The following is a 23,051-nucleotide window of genomic DNA, read 5'->3' on the forward strand; positions in this document are numbered from 1 at the left end:
TTCTATGTCTCATAGGAGAGGCATTAGTTTATCTAATGAGAGATATAAAGGAATTTTTTAACCACTGAATATTGTATCAAGTTAAATATTGTTTGTTTTGTTTTTTTAATCCTTGCCTAATGATATTTTTCCATTGATTTTTAGAGAGAGTGGAAGAGAGAGGCGAAGACAGAGAGAAATATCGATGTGAGAGAAACACATCAATTAGTGGCCTCCTGCACGCGCCCCATTCAGGGCCCAGGCTGGGGAGAAGCCTGCAACTGAGGTCCGTGCCCTTGACAGGAATCAAACCTGGGACCCTTTGGTCTGCAGGCCAACGCTCTATCCACTGAGCAAAGCCGGCTAGGGCTATCAGGTTAAATATTGTAAAAAGATCCAAAAGGCCTTAGTTATGTTATCTCAGTAGCATTTCCATAATTAGAGATGAGCAGATATACTCTAAAGCAAGTCTAAAAGTTTTCAGCAGAATGATTTTCATTCAGGTTGTATCTGTAATCACACTGTGCAGTTAAGTTGGAGCCTAAAGATAAAATTATAAATTTAAGTATCTCAATACTTTGAAAAATTTTTTAAATCTAAATAAGTTATCTGTCAAAGAAAATATTATAATATAAATTTAGAAATGCTTTGAGTTCCTGTCTGCATTCTTTCATATATACACATAGATACATAGAAGGTTAGCAATCACTTTGAAGATAACACAGGTACAGATCATTCTGAATACTGAGAAACTGAATTGTAGGGAGATGAGATAACCCATCAGACCTTCATCTCATATTTCCCAGTTTGGTGATTTACTGATGTATTATCTATCTCACCTAGTACAAATTAACAAACAAAATTTTATAGCTAGCAATTGCATAAATTGAAGTTTGTTTGTAAATATTCTATTCTGTGGGGCAATTTTGACTTTAGCAAATGTCATTATCAGATAATTTGTCAAAGACTGTGTAAAACTTGTGATATTCTCTGAACAGAATCAGAATATTGATGTGACAGTACTTCATTTTTCACATGCCCTAGAATATAAGTGAAACTAAAAAATCTTATTAATTTGCTGCTTAAAGTTGTAACAATGCAGCAACAATAATAATAATTGTTGGGTTCTTATACTCCATGCACCATATTAAAGTACTCTCCATTTATTATTTTATTTTATTCTAAATGTCCTGTGGAATAGATACTATATCAGACCATTTTGCATTTAAGAAACACAGATGATTTCTTGGACCTTTTGGTTTCAAATCTTATCCTCATAGCTATTAAATATCATGAGGTATTTCAATAACTATACCCATTTTACTAACATTAAATTCTATAAGTCATAAAACACTTTAAGACACTTTATAAAAACCTTGTAAGCCATTTATGTATGCATGCTTATAGCAAGTAATTCTGGCTCGCAGCTCAGAAATGGAAGAACCAGGAGGAGAGGAATAAGATATAGTTCCCAGGTTAGTGTTCTTCCTCTGTAACATGCTATTTCCTCAGGAAAGCTTATCACTTCCTCTCAGTTGAATGGACTGCTTGGAGAAAGATAATAACTTTTGCCAAAAATGTTAAATTCAATTTTTATCATTATAATTAGTTAATTTATTAATATTAATAATAGGAACAGAGCAAAGGGGAAGCCAGCAGTGTCAGCATAGTCATCCGGACAGCTTCACCAGGAAGCTACAGCTTCAGGCTCCCAGGGAACCACCAATCCATTCCCTGCAGATCACTGGGGGAAGGGAGCAAACAAAGAGGGATATAGGTGCATGCGCAGTGAAGTTGGGGTCACATAGGGAAGTGCTTGCCAGTCAGTCTAGCCTGGAAAACAATGAATTGGCTAGAAGGGTGAAGCCACTGCAAGCACGCATATTCTTGGAACGGTAAGATCCCCAAGGCAAAGTGTTCTCTCTCTCTTGTTTTGTTCTTGCCCTTGCATCCCCTTGCTTTGTGACCTGCAGTCGCCCCTTGCATTTGCCTGCCATGTGGTCTTAAGTAGCTGCTTGGCCCAGGGCCATGCGGAGTCCACACACAGGATGCTGGACTGCACTGTGCTTTATTATGGAGTGGAGACTCTGGGCAGTGGCCTTAATTCTTGCCTTGCTGAAGACAAGATTGAACTTTTTCTATGGCGGAACAGAGGGAAATGGGGCAGTGGAAACTCAGGGGTTAAATTCCACAAAATAGAGTTCACTCATCCTCCCATGCAAGAACCCCACTTCCACAGGCAACAGGTGGGGATACAAAGTTAACAAACTTCATTGCTTCTTATTCTGCACCAATGATTGCACTGTAAGCTACCACGAAAAATATATATGAATAAAATAGGATCTTGAAATAGAACTGGCTTCTTTTTTTTCTTTCTTTCTTTTTTAGGTATAGATGATAGGGACAAACCAGACATTCTAACAAAGGTAAGAGATGGAAGAGTGAGAAGAAAGGAAGAAAGACAGGCAGCCAAGGTATCAGTGCCCTAACTTAAAACTAGGAGGAAATTTGCTCCAAGAACCTAGGATAGTGCCTAGGCACTGTGATTCAATTGGTAAAAAGGAAACCAAGAGCTCTTCTTTGAACTCTATGCCCAATGAGCAACTTTTCCAGTCATTATCTAGATTATAGTACTGACTTGTGTCTAAGATCTTTGCAAGTTTGCTTAGATCTCACTGGCTATAGGCAAACATCATATTTTAGTAGAAAAAATTATAACTAACCACATTTTAATTCTAGAATTGTGGGGCTATGGCAGAGACAACTAATATAAAGATATAGCTCATGGGAGATCTGTCAGACTGCAGCTAAGCATCAAGAAACACAGCAGACACTCATATGCAGTTAGAAACCTGGATGAGTCAAGTAGCTGCATGTGGCACCTGGCAAAAGAAGGATCAGAATACTCTTCATCAGCTTATTGTTGTAAGATCTTTGACCCAATTTAGTTTTTTTATTATTATCAGACTGATTCATAGTTCAAGTATATTGGTTGAAAAAAAATTCGAGGTGGGGGGAGTTTCTCTGGAGTAAAAGCATGGCTTGTGAAAACAAAACAAAACAAAAAACAGATCTTAGACAGAAACAGGACATTGGAAAAGAATCTAGAACCTTTTAAGTAAGAGAACCATAAAGGACTTAGAGATCTTCTAGTCTAAACCTCAAAGCTGCATATACTGAAGCTAACTTCTCCATATGTTTAACGCTCACAAGAAAATGCCTTTATGAGCATATACTTTAATTCTGAGAAGTCAGAAAAATTTTAAACTATTAATAAACTTCATGGATCTAAATTTTCTAATTATCTTTTTCTTGTGGAAATTGATGGCAGAAGATACCCAGAAATTAGGAAAATGAAAAACAGATAAAGAATGTTGTTTGAAACTAATCTTATCGAAACATCTGTTGGAGATCCATAGTATGAAATTCTACCAGGATGATGCAAAAACAATGGTAAGATAGAGAAAGACAGGGTCGAGCAACCACCCTATAGATTTTTTCTCATAGAATATGCATTGTCTTTGCAAATTTCCTGTGAAATTGCCTATTTCAACACATCAATATCTAAAAAGTATGCAATCTAGTGAAGCAAGTCCATAAATTGCTAGATATTGAAAACTAATATGTAAACACATTTCCTCTCCTACCTGTAAAAATGTGTGTGTCTTCTTAGTGACCACAAAGGTCAAATTCTTGCCAGTGCTATAGGATTTATACCCAACTTATTGACATCAGCATTTATCTCAGGAGAATCCCCAACTGTTTTAAGAAACAATTAAAAATGAAATCCCAATGAAGAGCATTCTCATGGGGAGAAATAGTAATTGGTAGTACTACACTTTCTCAATTCAAGATTTTTTAATTCTGTATTTTATAATTCATTGATGTTTAGACCATTTGTCTGCTCAGTAGTAGGGCAATATTTAAGACAATAATGAAAAACAAATTTATAATACTTTGGGGACATAACTCATGAAACTGAATTCAGGTCATTGTCTTCATCATTTCAAGTTCTCCAACTTATTTACTACATTGGTTGTCCTTTAACTAATTCACACTAAAAATGTTCTCAGTGCAAAGTTCAATGCTGTTTACTCCCCAGAATACAAATATGAATAACATATCTGTCCCCTAAAGAAGTTTGCAGATTGATGGGATACTTAAATAAATAATACTAAATACAAATGATTAGTTTCCAGAAGAAAAACACATGGAATGTGAGACACTGGTAGCTGCCAGTGACAACAACAGTGCTTCATATAGACAATAATCAACAAATATATGTTAAATATATGAAAGACTAGATTTAATTTATTGTTTCTACCATGCCTCCCATGTTTGATTTTCTGGCATCCGCATCACCGGTTGTTTCTCCCATTTATTAAGCTCATGGCCTTTCTTTTTGTTATTCCACCGTGCCAGGCTTCATGCCTAAAACTTTGATTCTCCTGGTTACAATTCCCAAAGACTTTGGTTATGATTGCCTTATGCTGTTTATCTAGACTGCAATTCAAATGTCACTTTCTCCAAGAGTCCTTTCCCATCCATTGAAGCTGACCCATTAGCATGACCTTTGCTTCTGATGTGGCCAGTTACCATCTTCCATATTGACTTGTCTTACTCTTTCCAAGGCATTTACCCATACCTGAGACATTCCTTTCTTAATTTATCTTTATTGTTAAAAGTATTATGGATGAGATATTCTGTTTGCTATCTGACTCCGTCCCTCCTAAAGTTTAATGGAGGACTTTTTTGTCTTGTTTATTGTTGAATCTCCAGTTCTAATATATTGCCCAGTGATCAACATAAGTTCAGTGAATAAACATTTTAAACCAATGATAGCAATCACTGTCTCCAGATAACAGCTCAGCAACTGATCTAGAAAGCAACCGTGCAAAATCCAAGAGTAAGATAGAAGCCTCCGGGGCAAAAGTGTGCCTATTATAGGTCATCCAGCAGTTTGTCTCTACAGAAGGTCCTGTATAGTTCAGTGAAAGTTCTGGGGAAAGTGGACACAACGATAAAAGTAAAGACAACTGTCAGCTCTATGAAAATCAAACAATTGTGCAAATAGAGAATTACATTCGCAGTATTACTAACGATCTTAGTAATTAGTGCCGGGAGCCAGTCCATCCTTGCTGTTTCAAGGGACCTGGCATATATGGCATACTGTTCTTGATATGTTTGCTCACCTTCTTGGCACTGTGTGTTTTAGCCAAGGTCTCCTCTCTGAGAAAGGTTGTTTCCCCAGGTAGGGATTTTCCCCTGAAGTTAGGGAGGGAATAAAACCCCTCAACTAAGTGCCAGGCAGGTAATTAATCACTTTAACTACGAACAATCATGCTTAAGCTACATAATCTTTACTCCCTGGAATGGAGATAAGAAACGCCCTAACCTTTGTAATAGAGATTGATAGGATTGAATCAACTGGTATAAATACAGATGTAACAAGACAGCAAGAGACAGAGAGAGAGACAGAACCTAGGCACAGAACCTACACAGAACGTTCTCTAGAGACATAAGAACTTCGCTGGAGAGAACATGGCAAAAGATCCTGGACAGAAACTGGCCTCAGAACCTAGAGGCAGAACCTAGCGAGAGAACATAGCAAAAGATCCTGGACTGAACCTGACTACAGAAATTGGCAAGAGAAACTGACTAGAACCTGGTGACTGAACCTGGCTGGAGAACCTGGACAGAACCCGGCTACAGAACCTGGCTGGAGAACCTAGCGAGGGAACATGGCTACAGAACCTGGCTGGAGAACCTGGTGAACCTGGCTGGAGAACCTAGCAAGAGACCATGGACACAGAACCTGGCTGGAGATCCTAAGCAGAACTTCGCTGGAGATCCTGGCTAGGCTGCTGATCAACTGAACGCTGTCTCCGTGTCATTCCTTCTTCGCCGACTCCGTCCACACCTTTGGGGATCCCTGGACCCGCTGGGGTTGGACCCCGGCAAATTAGTATTGGTAATGCTCTTAGTGTTACTCATAGTATTAAGGTATCACTAATGATATATTCATAGTATTTTAAAAAAACCAATATTTATTTAAGAAAAAATTCAAATGTGGCCAGATTGTAAAGATGAGGAGAAAGAAGTGGTGGCTCTTGGATAAGAATGCAGGTATTTGTGGAAAAGTTATAATGCTTTCTTTTGTAATAAAAAAGATGTCAGTCAATCATGGTCATGATTAAAAAATCAATAACTAGACATATAATAATATAATCTAAAATGAATTAATTACCAAAGGAAATAATAGAAAGATGATATCTATGGGAAGACAAGAGAGTAAGAAGTGAGACAAAAATTCACATAAGTCTTATAATATTAATTGACTTTTGAAACAATATTCATAGTTTACATTAGTAATTAAAGCAATAATTACAATAAATGATTTTAACTAAACACATGCATATATGTAAAAACATAGAAAAAAGACTGGAAGAATATAAATTCCCAATTGTGATTTTTTTTTGGGGGGGGGGGTTGTGGTGTTTAATTTCTACATGGTATGCATCCCACCTGTTTAAATTTTATATGATTAATATTGTATGAGTCAGAAGAGGCTATTTCCTAGAAATAAGTAACATATTGCAGTAGCTTATAAAACAAAGGGCATTTCTCATTCATTCTATGTTTCTATTTTGAATTGACAGTGAGCTATTTCACATCTCCTCACTCAAGAACCCATGATGCTCACCATGGAAAGAAAAAAACCCACTGAAGGGTTCTCTTACCAACAATTATATGCTGAACTGAGAATTGATACATATGAATTCTAATCTAACTCATTGTCCAGAAATAGCAACACACTTTCACCTAAACCCAAAAGAGAAACATAATTCTATCATGTGCAAAAAAAAAATAATTATTTGTTTATATATGTATTTTAACATAATTTGTAGATAGTCTGGCTTTCGGTATAAAGTTATTTAAATATCATCTGGTCATAAGAGAGCTTGAAATAATTATATGAGATAATATACAATTAATGAACATTAAAATGTTATCCTACAGAAAATATTGAGCAAAAATAGGCTCTAAGTTGGAAAAGAAACTGAAATAAGCTGAGAAAAAATATCTCAGTTGGAGATGACTCATTACAGTTCTGTGACTTTTCCTCTGCCACTGGAAGCAACATTAACATATGTGATCACCAATCAGTTCTAACACTTACTTTGTTCAGACCTGCATGTTCTGACATAACATTTTACTGGAGGCTATGAGTATGTTGGAGCAGGAGCACAAGGAATGATTAAGTTTTTGTCTTGCACAACCACAAGACTATCTTCAGTTTGCTGGGAATAAATTGCTTCTTTCCTCTTTTGCATTAGCTCTTCCATCTTTTAAACACTTGACAAGTTGTATTGATTTTTCTCTTTACAGCTTCATGAACTCGAGGACCTATACAATCTTAGAACTCCTGAAGGTTCATTGGTACTTGGAGCAGTACTTGGCTTATTGTAAATTCTCAGTACACATTCATTGATTTTGCTTATGTTATGTCATTGCAAAGTCACCTGGAATGTTAACATCGCCAAAGAATTAACTCCTCGAAGGATAATTGTAGGTAAAATTTGAACTGTGGTACAAATAGCAAATATCTATCTCCTGAAAAACAGATAAATATGCAGAGATGAGGGAAGACATACAACCCCAGGCCCCAGGAGGCTAGAATGACAATAATAAGCTCTACAGAAATTACAATTCTTTCTGAGAAAAGCCATATATTTTTATAAGGGCCATTCTTAGCCTGTTTCAGAAGTTATATCTAAAACAAATAGTCTGGAGGTTCTTGTTTCCTGTTAGGGCAGAAGAAGGAAATGTCTTATTAAAAATAACTCTCATAAGCAGAGAGAAATAAATGGATGTCAGGCAAGGACATGGGGGTGTTATAGTACGTTCTTTTTCCTAGAGGTGACAGCAAGCCTCAACAGCATTTTGGTGACATTTCTGTAAACCATGGGATCAAAACCCCTACATTGTAAATGCTACAGAATTATAAAGTACTAAAAATTAGCTCATGATAGTCAACATGTGTATTAAAATTGTATGTATATGTGTATATATACAATCATACCATATATTGATTTGTAGATATATATAAATTTTCTTAAAACTTAAGAATTATTAATAGTGAGAATTTTGAGAAATGACAATGGAAGCTCAGGATAAAGAAAAAATATATTTTATTCTTTTACTTTATACTCTTCTAGAGTTTTGATGTTTTACTCTACGAAGTTTTATAATCTAAAAGTAATATATAAAGTTATACATGTAAAAATGTATATAGGAAGAGAAAGTATACCCCACATGCATATATAACTCCCACCTCTTTACATACACAATGCATTCACATGTCTCATAGAAAACTACGCATCCTCTATACACGTCTTTTAAGTTTTGTAGTTATATTAGAGCTTTCATCAACAATTTAAAATTGATTTTACTATAAATGCAGTTAAAGTCAGATCCAGCTGTTATAAATCTTTTATTTAATTTTTAAAGAAAGATACACTGTGATATTACTTCAAAGGTACATTTCTTCTAACCAATTTCCACAAAGCTTGTTTCACATCCTTGTTCCTCAGACTGTAAATGATGGGGTTCAACATAGGGCTTACAAAAGTGTAGAACACAGCAATGATTTTGGACTCCTCCACTGACTTGTCCGTGGGAGGTCTAACGTACATGCAGAAGAGGGTCCCATAAAACACAGTCACTGCCACCAGGTGGGACCCACAGGTGGAAAAAGCTTTCTGCCTGCCTTCAGCAGAACGTATTCTCAGGATGGCAATGAGAATGAAGATGTAGGAGATAAGGATAATAAGGAGGGAGTTGGAGAGGTTAAATCCTGCTACCACGAACATGGATGTCTCCTTAATGAAAGTGTCAGAGCAAGAGAGTCGGATGAGGGGTGGATCCGCACAATAGAAGTGATTGATGATGTTGGAGCCACAGAAAGTCAAGCGATATGTCCACATGGTTTCCATCAGGCCGCTGAGGAACCCATAGACATATGGACCAGCAATCAGGCGGATACAGACGCCTTTGGACATCTTGCTGCTGTAAAGCAAAGGGCTACAGATCGCCATGTACCTATCATAAGCCATTACAGCTAGCATGTAATATTCAGTTATCACCATGGCAATGAAAAAATAACACTGGACTAAACACGCAGCATAAGAAATGGTTTTCTTTTCAGATAAGAAGTTCACCAACATCTTAGGAGTCACGTTCGTGGAATAGCACAAATCCAAGCAGGACAAACTGGCAAGAAAGAAGTACATGGGGGTATGGAGTCTTGCATCTATCCTGATCAATACCAACATGCCCAGGTTCCCTCCAACAGTGATCAGGTAGATCACCAGGAACAGCGCAAAGAGGATGGGCTGAAGCTCTGGACGATCCGTTAATCCTAAAAGAATAAATTCAGTCACCAAGGTAGAATTTCCTCTGACCATTTTCTTAGGTGCCAGCATTGCTCACTTAGATGAATGAAAATAAATTAAGAAGTGAATGAGAAGTCCATCATATGTTTCTTTTCTCTTTCTCTCATTTTCCTTCTCTCTTCTTCTTCCACTCTCAGGCACCCTCACACATAGCTATTATTGGAATCTGAGACTGTAGGAGTGGGAACTTTTAAAAAAAGGTCAAGGTCCCTATTACCTAGGTATATAACATTCAGATGATTCCCAAATAAAATGACCCTTGTGACACCAAGTTGTTTTGGAATATGGGAATTATGACACATAGTTTGTCTAAAAATGGATTGAACCACAAAGTGCCACATGCAGTACACAACGTAAAATCACGGGCTTCATCACTGTGCTCAGTATTTGTTTCTGGACAAAATGGTAATGTGTTTGAAAATGTTTTTCAGTCATTAGCCGTTGTGCATATTTAGAAGTTCAACCTCTGAGTACTGAACTCCCTTCTGAATTAGAGAGCTTAAAATTATAGAGGTTTGAAGCAAATTCCCTTGGACCTGTTTGACTGCATAATCCATGAAATATAGGAGGTTGTGGTATCCCTAAATGAATAGATAAGAACCTTGAAATTGGAAATAAAGCCCTAGATAAATTACTGATGGAGAAATTTTCATTCAGAAGAGTTTATATGAATAAGAGCAAGAGAGACATAGATGAGGAAAAGAGAAATAGTCAAAACTTAGATCATAGTTTTGTTTGCTTATCCCTTTTTTTCACTTAACACTAATTGCATTCAGACATCAGATAGGTATCAAAGAATGATAACCTTCAACTGGGCTGAAAGGTAACTAAGAATTTTCTAGGACGAGTGTAGGGAGGACTTTCAGTTAGTGAGGTTGGTCTATGCAGAGACAGCAGGCTTTCAAGAGAAATCAAAGATACCCCACCTAGAGGCAGGCATGAATTTTCAATTGTGTCAAATGAAACATTTAAGAGAAGGCAGAGAAAGATAAATATCACATGATCTCACTCATTTGTGGAATATAATGAACAACATAAACTGATGAACAAAAACATCCAGAGACAGAGAAGCATCAATCAGACAGTCAAACCTCAGAGGGAAGTCAGGGGAGGGTCGGAAGTTAGGAGGAGCGGTCAACCAAAGGACCTGTATGCATGCATATAAGCATAACCAATGGACACAGACACTAGAGGGTGAGGGCACGGGGGGGTGGGGAGGGGGGCAGGGAGACAAGGAGAATAGGGGGATAAGGACACATATGTAATACCTTAATCAATAAAGAAAAAAAAAAGATGTGGCAAGCATGGGAACAAACTGAAAGGCCCCACTACAGGCTCAGAAGAGTATGAACACTCCTGAAAGCTCTTTGAATTTGTCTTTGATGTTGTTTTTTTCGAGTGTGTGTGTGTGTGTGTGTGTGTGTGTGTGTGTGTGTGTGTGTGTGTTATTCCCAAGATACTGTGATAAATTAGAACCAACATCCCCTGGTAATTTGACATAGAATTTGCAAGGCTTAAATATACAACTTTGGCCTTTGGCAGGAAAATGCAATCATTAGACAATCAGGATTTATGTCATTAGCAAAAGAGCTCTTTCCTCACTCACCAGAAGAACAAGTTCATTAGGAAGATGTTCGCTTAGTAATGTAAATCTTCTATTATTGTGACATGCAGATACTCATCTAATCTTTAAATCTCTACAACCATGTTCCAAATAGTAGCACCTGGTGGATCATCATATTACATTAAACAACTAATAAAGACAACAATAAAGAAAATAAAAATGTAAAAAAAATTAGATTGGTATTTAATCTGCCTATTTTCTACTCTTTCCTGTAAATAGGCTTAGCAACCACATTCTATAGTTATGAAAGGAAAGGCTATATTTTGATAATAGTATTTTTTTCTCATGCCCACAGACACTTCACTTTTACAAAGCAATTATGCCATTCTAATCTATTTTACCTTTAGGAGAATCCTGCAACTGATAGAACAAGTACAATTAGGAATGGGGAAAATAGGGCACAAATAAAAAGTAAGCTTGCTGTCACCTGAGGGTTTTTTTTTTAATATATTTTTATTGATTTCAGAGAGGAAGGGAGAAGGAGAGAGAGATTTTTTTAAAAAAATCAATGATGAGAGAGAATCATTGATAGGCTGTTTTCTGCATGCCAACCAGGGTTTAAGCCCTCAACCTGGGCATGTACCCTTGATCAGAATCGAACCCAGAACCCTTCAGTGCATAGGCCAATGCTCTATCCACTGAGCACAGTTCTGTCACCTGAGTTTTTAGATTAATATTTCCATAACTGTGTTCAGCGAAACAAGTGAATATTGGGCAACAAAAACTGGTCTATGATAAAAATAAATTTAAAATGCTGAGTTTGGAGGGGGAAAGGGAGTTGGATCCAGGCTTTCAGGAAGTCTCAGAACCTTTTATATACCGATATGCACTTGAACCTAAAGGAGAGGGGTAAGAATATGCTGCCTTTCCTAAACTCACTTGTTCAAAGAGCCTGGAGCTCAAATGCTCTCTTTGGGCTAAGCAAATCTCAGTGGGGAAAAGTTTGCTCTCTTCAGGCTCCAGTTAAAATCCAAATGTCTAAGGTAACAGGATCACATTGGACTCTGTCATATGTACTGTTTCATATACATAAGGTCACCATTGTCGTACTCCCATAAGATAGACTGACAGACTAGGGGCTAGCTATTGAAGTCAAAGGAAGAAGCGCAGAAAATAGATAGAAATGAGTTGCTGATGTTTAGTTTTAGTAATTTAGTCCAGAAACTACCACAACAAGTCATTAAGACTTAAATTTGCAAGAATAGCTGAGAAAAATTATATTTTAAGGTAGAAAATAAAGAAAAAAACTACCTGAGTCATATAGGTGATGGAGCCAAGCATGTCATGTGAATATAATTTCCCAGATTAGAGCACTCTGCCATATGAACTCCAGCACCTTCTCACTCTCTTGGTTTTTTTATTCCAGTGTCTCACAAATATAAGGGCAGGATGGATTACCTGAGTACAATTTATGAACCTAAATTATAGATCATGTTGTACATTGTGACTTCATACTAGTCAATCATACAACAGTAAAAGTGCATTAGAAAACATTCCTTTTACCTTAACATAGTGGCTTTCTTTCTACAGAGTACTCATTTATTCAGTATCAGACTTTGACTAAATAATTTCTAAAATTGCCATCACTTGGAAATTCTGACTCATCATTTATGTAGTTACAAATCCCACACTCATTACTAGTCATATAATTTTTAGTGAATATTAAATTTGCCCGAAAAGTTTATCTCTCCAATAATATAATATAAAGTTCTATGAGAGTTTTACTTTAACTAGAATGAGTATAATTATGCTTGAATTTGTCCTTCTTAAAAATTATTTGTCAAAGTGTTTTGGGGTTTTTTTTGTTTGTTTGTTTGTTTGTTTGTTTGTTTTGGAGGGGGAACTGTTTTTTCAATAGATATTATTCTAAAAATAATTTATTAGATTGTCAACTGCTTACTCCAATATAGTTATTTATTGTGCACTAAAATTATTAAATGAATGGAGAGAATGGTATTTATAAAGTAAAATGATTATAGTAAACATGGAATTCCAATTAAATTTTATCTTGTCTAGTGACCAATCTAAATAATATATACTGAGAAATTATACTAACATTCAAAACTGCTTTTGTTGTCATCTGACTCCTACCCGTGAAGATTCAAAACTGAAACAAGAAGAGAAAGTACAGGCCTAACCAATGTGGCTCAGTTGTTTGGAGCATTGTCCTATGCACCAAAAGGTGGTGGGTTTGATTCCTGGCCAGGGCACATACCCAGGTTGTGGGTTCAATCCCTCATCAGAGTGCTTATGGAAGGCAACCCATTAATGTTTCTCATTCTCTCTCTCTCTCTCTCTCTCTCTCTCTCTCTCTCTCTCTCTCTCCCTACCTCTCTCTAAAATAAATTTCTTAAATTTTTTAATTTAATAAATAAAAAGAAAAAGCAAGCATGGAAGTCAGAATTTTCATACCTACCTGACCCAGGAAAGATTTTCTCAGAGACACTAATGGTCCAAGGAATGAGCTGCTGGGAATGATTTATATACTTACAACTTGGAACTTTTATCCCTGAAGTATTTTTCAACACACCCTGGAAAAATGATTATCATGTTACAACTGCAAGAGAAAACTCCAGGGGAATAGTAATTTATGTTGACTCATAGTCATTAGAGTCTTGGATTATGCACAATGGAATTGCATCAGATTGTAATTGTCTTGAGCTTATTGTTTTAGGAGTTTCTCATAGAATTTTTGCCTTGTGGATCACCATTCATTCCAATCAAATCAGTAAAAATTTAAGACATAAAATAATGATATAATTCATGGACTTTGATGTTTCCCCAGTTGAAATTGTGTTTTATAGAGTCCCTTCAACAAAACGACTACTGTTTGCTAAAAAGACTTTCATATCTAGAATAAAGTGGTTAAATTACAAAACCCAGTAAGTAAAATCATTTGGACAAGATGACATAATGAATTGAATTGTAATGTAATTAGTTCAAGGTGTGAGGTCCAGGACTTGGAAAGTAATATATTATTCAAAACCTGGTGAGCAATTACTTTATCAGTATGTGATTCACTTGCCCAGAGATGAGAACAGAGTAAAAGGAAATGATATACTACCTTTTCTTCCCATTTACCAAATATCTAATTATCTACAACAACAAAAAATGTAATTATAGATGATAGATGTCTTAACCAACCTTACTGTAATAATCACTTTCCAAAATATACCTTAAACAATGTTATACGTCAATTATATCTCAATAAAGCTGGAAAAATATTAGCCAATAAATTTTCAAGGATAAAATTGTAAGACAAGGTCTTTGACCAGAGAACTTACAAACATGTAACAATAAAATTTCTTTTAAAGTCCCAAATGTATGGTCATTGACCACTCTCTGCTAAGTAATCCATAGATGAAAGAAAAAGTCACCAAGAGGATAAGAAAATATAGCAAACTAAACTGTTAAAAAAATAGTAGCTTTCAGCTAAAACAGTGTTTAGGTAAAATGTACAAAAACTTACTAGTATATGACAAAAAATGTGAGACTGAAATCAATAATCCAAACATTTATTTAAAAAAAAAGAAAAGATAACTCCAGTTAAGTATTAAATTTTTCGAATTCAGGTGCTACAGAAAGAATCCATTCTTTTCCTAGAACTGAGTTCATGGATCCAGGGTTGCAATTCAGAGGAAGAAAGTAGAATCCTATAGCTCAGAGGCCACAAACTAGATCCACAAACTCATGTTTATGAAAGAATGCTGATTCTAGTCCTCTCTCTACCAGTCACATACTGAACATTTCTCAAGCACATAAACAGGAAACCATTATTCTGACCCATAGTTTTACTTAGTAACTTGGGGTGGGAAGACATATTTCTTAAAAATAGATGGCAATAAGAACAAGTAAATTCATACATATCCCCTTTCTTCAAAATTCAAAGCATGTTTATCCTGTCTACTGTTATAAACAATAAGAGCACACCAGTGCCCCAGGTCATTCCAAGAGGACGTTTCCACTGAGAGCACTGCTGCTCAAATTTAATGTATTTACAAATCACATAGGATTAGGCTGAAACACAGATTTGGATATCATAGATCTGAGGTACAGAATGTGATGCCACGTTTCTAAAATCTCCAAGGTAATGCTGTTGCTGCCGGTTCAAGGACCGCACATTGAGGGGCAAGGGTATAGCTCCCTTACTTTTGCCCAGAACTGAGCTTTACAGATTACCTTGAGACAGACCCATAGAGAATACCCAGACTTATCATCAGTATGCAAGGACATTTGAGCCCAAGGTTTAGTGTTATGGTTTATTGGGAAATGGAAGCATTGCCATCCTAGTGACCACATTTCGTCTGAGGACATTCTTCAATGCCTGCTTCACATCTTTGTTCCGCAGGCTGTAGATTAACGGATTAAGCACTGGATTTACAAAGGTGTAGAAGACAGCTATTATTTTGGATTCCTCAACAGTCTTATCTGTTGGTGGTCTTACATACATACAAAAGAGTGACCCATAAAATAGGGTAACAGCCATCATGTGGGAACCACAGGTGGAGAATGCTTTGTGCCTTCCCTCTGCTGATTTGATCCGGAGGATGGCAGCAATAATGAAGGCATAGGACACCAGGATGATGGTGAGGGAGCTGGAGAGATTGAAGCCAGCTGATATGAGCATGGCAAGCTCTTTGATATAAGTGTCAGAACAGGAAAGCTTAATGAGTGGTGGGTCAGCACAGTAGAAGTGGTTGATGACATTGGATCCACAGAAGGTCAGGCGGAAGGTCAGGATGGACTGTAACAGGCCATCTGAGAAGCCATAGACATAAGGAAATGTGGCCAAGCAGGTGCAGACCTGCCTGGACATTTTCACACTGTAGTGCAGAGGGCTGCATATGGCCACATAGCGGTCATAGGCCATGGCTGCCAGCATGTAAAGCTCTGTGAGAAGGAGCGCAATGAAAATGTAACACTGGGTAAAGCAGCCAGCAAAGGTGATGGTCTTCCTCTCTGAAAGAAAATTAGCCAACATCTGTGGGGTGGCGTTGGAGGTATAGCACAAGTCAACAAAGGCTAAATTGGTGAGGAAGAAGTACATAGGGGTGTGAAGGCGAGAATCCAGTCTGATCAACACTATCATGCCCAGGTTGCCAAAGAGAGTAGCAAGGTACACAACCAGAAACAGCACGAAGAGGAGAGGCTGGAGTTCGGGGCGATCTGTGAGCCCCAGGAGAATGAATTCTCTTATTGCACTGCCATTTGTGATGGACATTTTCTGAGAATCTGTGCCTGAACCTGAAACAAATGTGATAAGGTCAGACACGAAGGTACACATAATGTTACTGATTATTGAAATTTTTTTTCCTAAATCCATATAATTCAAAATGAATACTATACTAAACCAACTTGTGCTTCTACTAAACCATTTATATTTTTGCCTTTATATTGAATTGCTATTATGCTTATCTACACTTATACCTACAGTTATCCCTATAGATACTTATACCCATCCTTACCTATACTTATACCCATCCTTAAGTTGATATATACAGCTTATATTCATATACCCATACATATCCCCTTTCTTCATGAACTATTTTTGCCTCTCAAATTCTACTTGTCCTCTAAGGTCAAATTCAAAGCCAGTAGTTTGTGAGACACTTCTCACTCCACTCTGTCATACATGAGATTGAACTTGTCCCTTTCTGTGTTCCTCTTCCAGCATACCCCACATACCACTAATTTATTCCAGTCCACTGTTGTACTTTCTAAGCACATATTTATATACTGTACTTAAGAAGAAAAGAAAAAATAGTGTACGCATGAAAGAATAAATTGCATGCAATGTTTTAGTCATCTCTATATCTCCATGAACTTTTCATGGTGTCATATCCTCAGAAGAATTACGGGATTTTTAAGCAATTGCTTGAAAATTTGTTAATCAAGCAAATTACAAAAAAAAAAAAAAAAAAGTTTTGTTTCAGAAAGTCTGACATGACGATTCTAATGCAGATGTTCCCAAAATCACAATTTAGAAAAGCATGGTCACAGGGTCCCATAAACATATGGTAAATAAGTGAACAATGAATAGTGAAATCAAATGAACACTCACATAGTATCCTGAGGATGGTTTAAAGCAATGCCATAATCCTATATAATAAAGAGCTAATTTGCTATTAGACCGAACAGCAGAATGACCGTCTGGATGATCTTTCGGACAACCCTCCAGATGAGCTTCCTGATGAAGCCGGGGCTGCGAGGGCCAGCCGAGGCTGTGAGGGCCGGCCGAGGCAGCTGGGGCTGAGCCCCTTGCGTGAATTTCGTGCATCGGGCCTCTAGTGTGTTTATAAATAAAAGAAATGTTTTAGACACTATTTAATTAATCACAACTTGTATTTACCTAGAAGTGTCACAATTCATATAGATTTTTAGCTCTCCTTTGTATCACAACTAGTGCTGAGTCCCCTCTTCCTTTCTCTTAAGATGCTTTCATTTTTTCGACCTTTCTCTCATACTTAAGTTTTTTAAACCTTCCCAATTCTTGCCTGATTTCAAAATGTCACTAAAAGTTGCTTTAGTAAAAATTTGAGAAAGACAGTGACAACAATATCTCCTCTATCTAAAATATTAAGTAGTTAATAAACATTTGTTGCATACATTAATACTAGTTATTGGGAACATATAATTATCTTTCAGCATGAGTCACTTGATTTTCCCAATGTAAGGAGGAGGATAATATCTATTTTCTCTCCTCAAGCCATCATGGACATCAAATTAAGTATTCATGAAACAGGCAATTATGGGTACTTAACACAGCATGTGATTAGTCACTGTAGATACACAATGAACAAAAACTTCAAAAACCCCTGCCTTTCTGGAATTATATTCTAGTGGACAGAGACAGATATTATTGCAAGTAAGTACATGGTGTTTTAAATGGCACTGTTATGGAGAAAAGTAAAGAAAATAAGGTTTGGGGAAATGATAATCAAATTTTAAAAAGTAGCATCAGCAAAAAAAAAACAAAACCAAAAAAACAAACTTATGAAAAGGTGACTCAGCAACAAACTGAAGGAGGAGAACAAGCAATAATGTGATTTTAAGAAGGGTGTTGTAGGAAGATAAGGAGAAGGTGCTAAGATACCATGCGTGGTCTTCCTTTGGAATTGCTAGTGGGGTGTGTGTGTGTGTGTGTGTGTGTGTGTGTGTGTGTGTGTGACTGAAGTAGATTTATGTTTTTCTTCAGGGAAATATAACAATTCTATGCCATTGGAAGCTACAGATGAAGAAAAGTTGCCTACTTCTAATCTGTTTTCAAAATGGTTTTTCTGTTTAAAGGAGGGAGAGTGAATGGGATTACCTCCGTTTCTTCCTCATTGCCCTCTCCTTCTTCTCTCTCTCATGATATCTTAGAAATGTTCTAACAAATAATTAAGGCAAAGAAACTATTGGAATTCAAATTATAAAATGTTTAGAGACAAATAGTCAGCAAGTAATATCAATTCAGGAGAGCATCTCAAGGAAAAAAGAGTGTACAATGGTATTCCAGAGTGAGAGGTGGATCTAAGGACCAGCACATTGTCTTGTGTTAACTTGGCACATGCAACCTGAGTGGATCAACCCTCATTACAGGTGTACACTAATGCCTAACTCGTCAGCAAGCTGCCCTTATGATCAGATGCTCATGACAAGGGGAGCACTAAGCCACTCAGTGAGTTTTTTTCTTTGTTTGCAGAATAATTCCATCAATCAAATAAAGGTTCTGGGTGGGTCTGGAACCTTTTTTCCAGCTTTGCGACCCACTTACTCTGTGACCTTGAGTAACATTTAGCTCAGATGCAACTTTTTCACAATAAATAAATCTAATTAGATTATGCCAGGCCTGCTTTAACATGTCTAATGAGTCAATACTTTAGTACTTAGAAAGTCAGAATTTCATGAACCTAATTCCATTTAGTGATTCTGATTCTGGCTCCATCAGTTATGAATTCCATGCCAGTGTCAGGGTATTTAACCTGTCTTTGTTGTTTTCCTAGCCATAAAATGGGAAATGCAATTGTCAAGAGTAATAAAATAGTGAACTCATTTAACTTACTTAGAAAAAGTATTTAAATAAAGTAGGCAAGAAATGAGTAGGGCAAGAAATAGAGATAAGACTTTTTATAGTTGAGCTTCCCTCTCTACTTCTTTTCCCACAGCCCTTGAGAGAAAGGCATGTTCTCATTCACAGCTAAAACTCAAAATTCATGAGCCTACTGATTTGCAAAGTCAGAAAAAAATATCTGACTTTTGAGGATGGAAAAATGCATATAATCTATGGATCTCGGTTTGAGACTTTAATATAATTTCCTTTTGACTCAAAATAAGGACAGTAAAAAGACTTACTTCTGGTTCTGATAAGCACCTGTTTGTCAAACTCTGATTAAGGAAGTTTCTTGATGCCTCTCTAAGCTGGTAAACATAGCTGTATTTATATCTGGATGTAGGATGGATCTGCTCTTAAAGGAAATCTCAGAAGGGCTTAAAAGTATCAGCAATGAGTGTTACTTTGGGAATCACCCTCTTGGGTTTAATTGGAGCACTCTAGGAACAGAAAGCTAATCATATGCAATAGTCATCTATGGTAATATGGTAATTAGGCCAGGTGATCTGACATCTCCTGAATGCCCAACTTCCTTCCGGACAGTTAGGGGGCAAGCAGGCCAGCAGTTGGGGGACAGCCAGGCCAGCAGGGGGCAGTTGGGGGCGGCCAGGCTGGCAGGGAGCAGTGGGAGGCAGCCAGTTGTCAGGGGGGCAGTTGACTTGGGGGGCAGCCAGGCCAGCAGGGGGGGCAGTTGGGGGATGGCCAGGCAGGCAGGCAGGCAAGCAGTTAGGAGCCAGCGGTCCCAGATTGCAAGAGGGATGTCCAACTGTCCAACTGGCAGTCGGATATCCCTTGAGGGGTCCCTGATTGGAGAGGGTGCAAACCTGGCTGAGGGACACCCCCCCTCCATGCATGAAATTTGTGCACCGGGCCTCTAGTATTTTCTATAATTTTAAATTCACCATTTGAATTTAAGGCCTCTAAGACCTCTGTGGAAGACACAAATAGATGTCATCTCAACATTTTGATGATGGTCTGATTTTACATGTGGTTTTTTATCTTGGGTTTTTTGTGTGTTTTTTTCCTATCCCTTCTGAAAATCCAGATCAATGCTCTCTGTCATAAACACTGATGTCTTGAGTAGGGTCTGCTATGAACAGGATTGTGAAACAAACAGGGTCTTCACATACCAAGTTGAGTACTTTATCAATTGTCGGTGACTGCCATTCCTCAAGCTATAGTCACAATTTATCCTTCCTTCCTGCATCACTTTTAAAATATTCCCTTAGATATCCCCGAGTCAGTGTTTTCCTTATTCTCATCAGAATCAAGTTGGTTTGGGCAGTAGGAAAGGCTCAGATTGAATTCTTCTCCAAAGATGCTTCCTCTGCTTCCACAGCGCTGAGCCTGACCTCCCTCCACGCATTGTAACACTCTTCCCCTGTCCTCCTCGAACACTCTGTTTTAATTATCTGGTAATATTTCTGTTGCCCACTAGACTGCAAACCCTATGGGCAATAACTGTAATCTTCACACTTAGCATAGGCCCTGGAAAGTAATAGTTGATCAATCAATACTTTCTGAATAACTTAAGGAGTGTTCAATATGCACTTAATTCAGTGAATAAAAAATGAATCTTGGTTATCTCCTCCCAGGTAACTTTGCATTTTATTGAGCTCATTTCCTTATCTCTGAAAAATTAAGAAGATAGATGGAATGAGTAACTAATTTGTTTAAGAAACTACAACAAAGATAACAGGATGTGGGTAATTATTGTAAGTAGTAAGCATTCAATATTTAACATGTACTATGCATTAGGCTTAGTACTTTACAAGCACTCACTTAGCTAATCCTCACATAACTCCATGGGTTATTAGAATTATTATATTTGTTTTACAAATGGCAATTTTGTATATCTTGGAAGGAAATGCCAAAGATGATCAGAAGGATGCCATGACATGGGTGGAGTGTAAATCGCCCAGCAGGAAATGTACCATTTTTGATGCATAAAGAGTAAAATAACACCACAACACCTCACTTCTGTGGCTCTTTGCCCTATTGGCTCTTAAATCCAGATATGGTACCTTCCGGCTAGGAAATTGGCCCAGTTTGGATAGGAAAGAAAGAATAATCAAGACATTTACAACTGATGATGTCTTGCAAAATAGATTAAACCATAGGTAAGGAATATTTGTGAAGGTGACTACCAAAATAAGAGGGTAAATACAGGACTAAATAGAGACCATAAATAAATTTATTTCTCATTCTCATAGACACCATTTCTGGGTCAATGAAGTTGGTTTCACCTGTCTTCTGGAGCAGTGAACTCATTAGTCAACAGAGCCAAATATCAACAGTACAACGATTGAAATTTCTTTTGAGAGCCAAATTTTTTAAGCTTAAACTATATAGGTAGGTACATTCAACTTTAAATTCATGGTTTTCGTCTTCCATTTTTCTTTGCTTCTTTGTAGCCATGTCAAACAGGGCACCTAAAAAAATGTTTCATTTTATAATAATAAAGCCACCAACACAAAAGAATTACAATTCTTAAATTGATGACAAAAATACCTGTAGGATTTGCAGTTGTTTGGAAAAATACAGGTAACTTTATGCTTCGAGTAGGTACTTTTGTCACCCGCGCGCGATTTGCAGACACAACTAGCACTAACCACTGCACAATGAGACTGCTGACTGACTGGCTCACTCAACTCGTGCATGAATCGCGCGCCCCTCCCCCTCGCCGCGTCTCCTGTCTCCTGACCAACCAACACCCCCCACTTCTTCTAACACCACTTCTTCAAAATAGACTCGCCCAGGCTGAAAATCGACTTCTGCGCATGGGCCATGAAGTTTCAATCGCACTGTACGTGCACGTCTGCATGTGGTATTTTGTGGAAGAGCCACACTCAAGGGGCCAAAGACCGCATGTGGCTCGCGAGCCACGGTTTGCCGACAGCTGTTCTGGAGAAATGATGGAAGTAGACTCTGGAGAGATTATAGGTACTTCTATTTATTTTAAAGGTATCTTCTGTCATAGATCCTTCAAGAAAATAATGTTCCAAGCTTTCAGATGAGGGTTGGTAAAACTATTTTTATAAAGTAGTTTATAGTAATGAAGGGATTGATGAATTGGTCCTAGAATAAAGAACCCAGAAACAGACTGATACATATATGAAAACTTGATACATGTCAGAGTTTACACTAAAAATGTAATGATACTCTGGTTTCTCTCCAGATCGCATAAATCTTTCACCTTTTAAAAATGTAATGAGAAAGGTATGAAGCATTAAAAACAGAGAAAATTGTTTTCCTTAAAAATAAGATTAGAGTCTATTTTGCAATATTTATGATAGCAGAAAGAATGCTTAAGTATGCAAAAGCAAAACTTTAAAAAATGAAGGAGTAGAAGAACCCTATATAATAAAAGGCTAATATGCAAATTGTCCCCTTGACAGGGAGTTCCACCCAGAGTTCAACTGGGAGTTCAACCAGGGGGCGGGATCGGCCAGCCAACCTCCTGAATCCCCTCCCACTGCCAACTGGGATCAATCAGCCCCAATCGGGGCTGGTGGGCTGGACCCCACCTGTGCACGAATTCATGCATCAGGCCTCTAGTATCTTTATGATAGGAACGCATTATTTAAACCAAATATCAAAACACAACCATAAAAAGAAGATTGATAAATTTGAACTACCTGAAAATGAAAAATTTCTACACTACCAAATATATCATACACAAAAATGTAATTCGAACTACAAAAAGCTTGAAGATATTTGCATAGATCATTAAAAAGTTAGTACCTAGTACAGAATACATAAGGAGCTATAACAAATGTGGAAAATAGAGATAAAATAGCCCAGCTGAAAAGTGAACAAGAATGTGGGCATACAACTTTTTTAAAAAAGAAAAATTCCATTAGCATCAAGCATTTACAAATACTTAACTTCTCTTGTAACC

At 37.3% G+C, this 23,051-nt stretch overlaps 2 protein-coding genes across 2 annotated transcripts; both read right to left on the reverse strand.

The window, feature by feature from the left end:
* Positions 1-8,507: 8,507 nt before the first annotated feature.
* LOC308525187 (olfactory receptor 5M5) lies at positions 8,508-9,464 on the reverse strand (the record flags this gene model as incomplete). Its single annotated transcript, XM_081099974.1, has 1 exon — positions 8,508-9,464. The coding sequence occupies one exon, from the start codon at positions 9,462-9,464 to the stop codon at positions 8,508-8,510; it is 957 nt and encodes a 318-aa protein (XP_080956100.1).
* Positions 9,465-15,310: 5,846 nt separating this feature from the next.
* Positions 15,311-16,279, reverse strand: LOC308524766 (olfactory receptor 5M11; the record flags this gene model as incomplete). The annotated part of the gene is made up of 1 exon (XM_081099314.1): positions 15,311-16,279. One exon carries the CDS (start codon positions 16,277-16,279, stop codon positions 15,311-15,313), a length of 969 nt encoding a protein of 322 aa, XP_080955440.1.
* Between the last annotated feature and the right edge of the window lie 6,772 nt (positions 16,280-23,051).

The sequence above is a fragment of the Myotis nattereri genome (genome assembly GCF_964212035.1).
Source record: "Myotis nattereri genome assembly, chromosome: 9".
In the NCBI taxonomy this organism is placed as follows: Eukaryota; Metazoa; Chordata; class Mammalia; order Chiroptera; family Vespertilionidae; genus Myotis; species Myotis nattereri.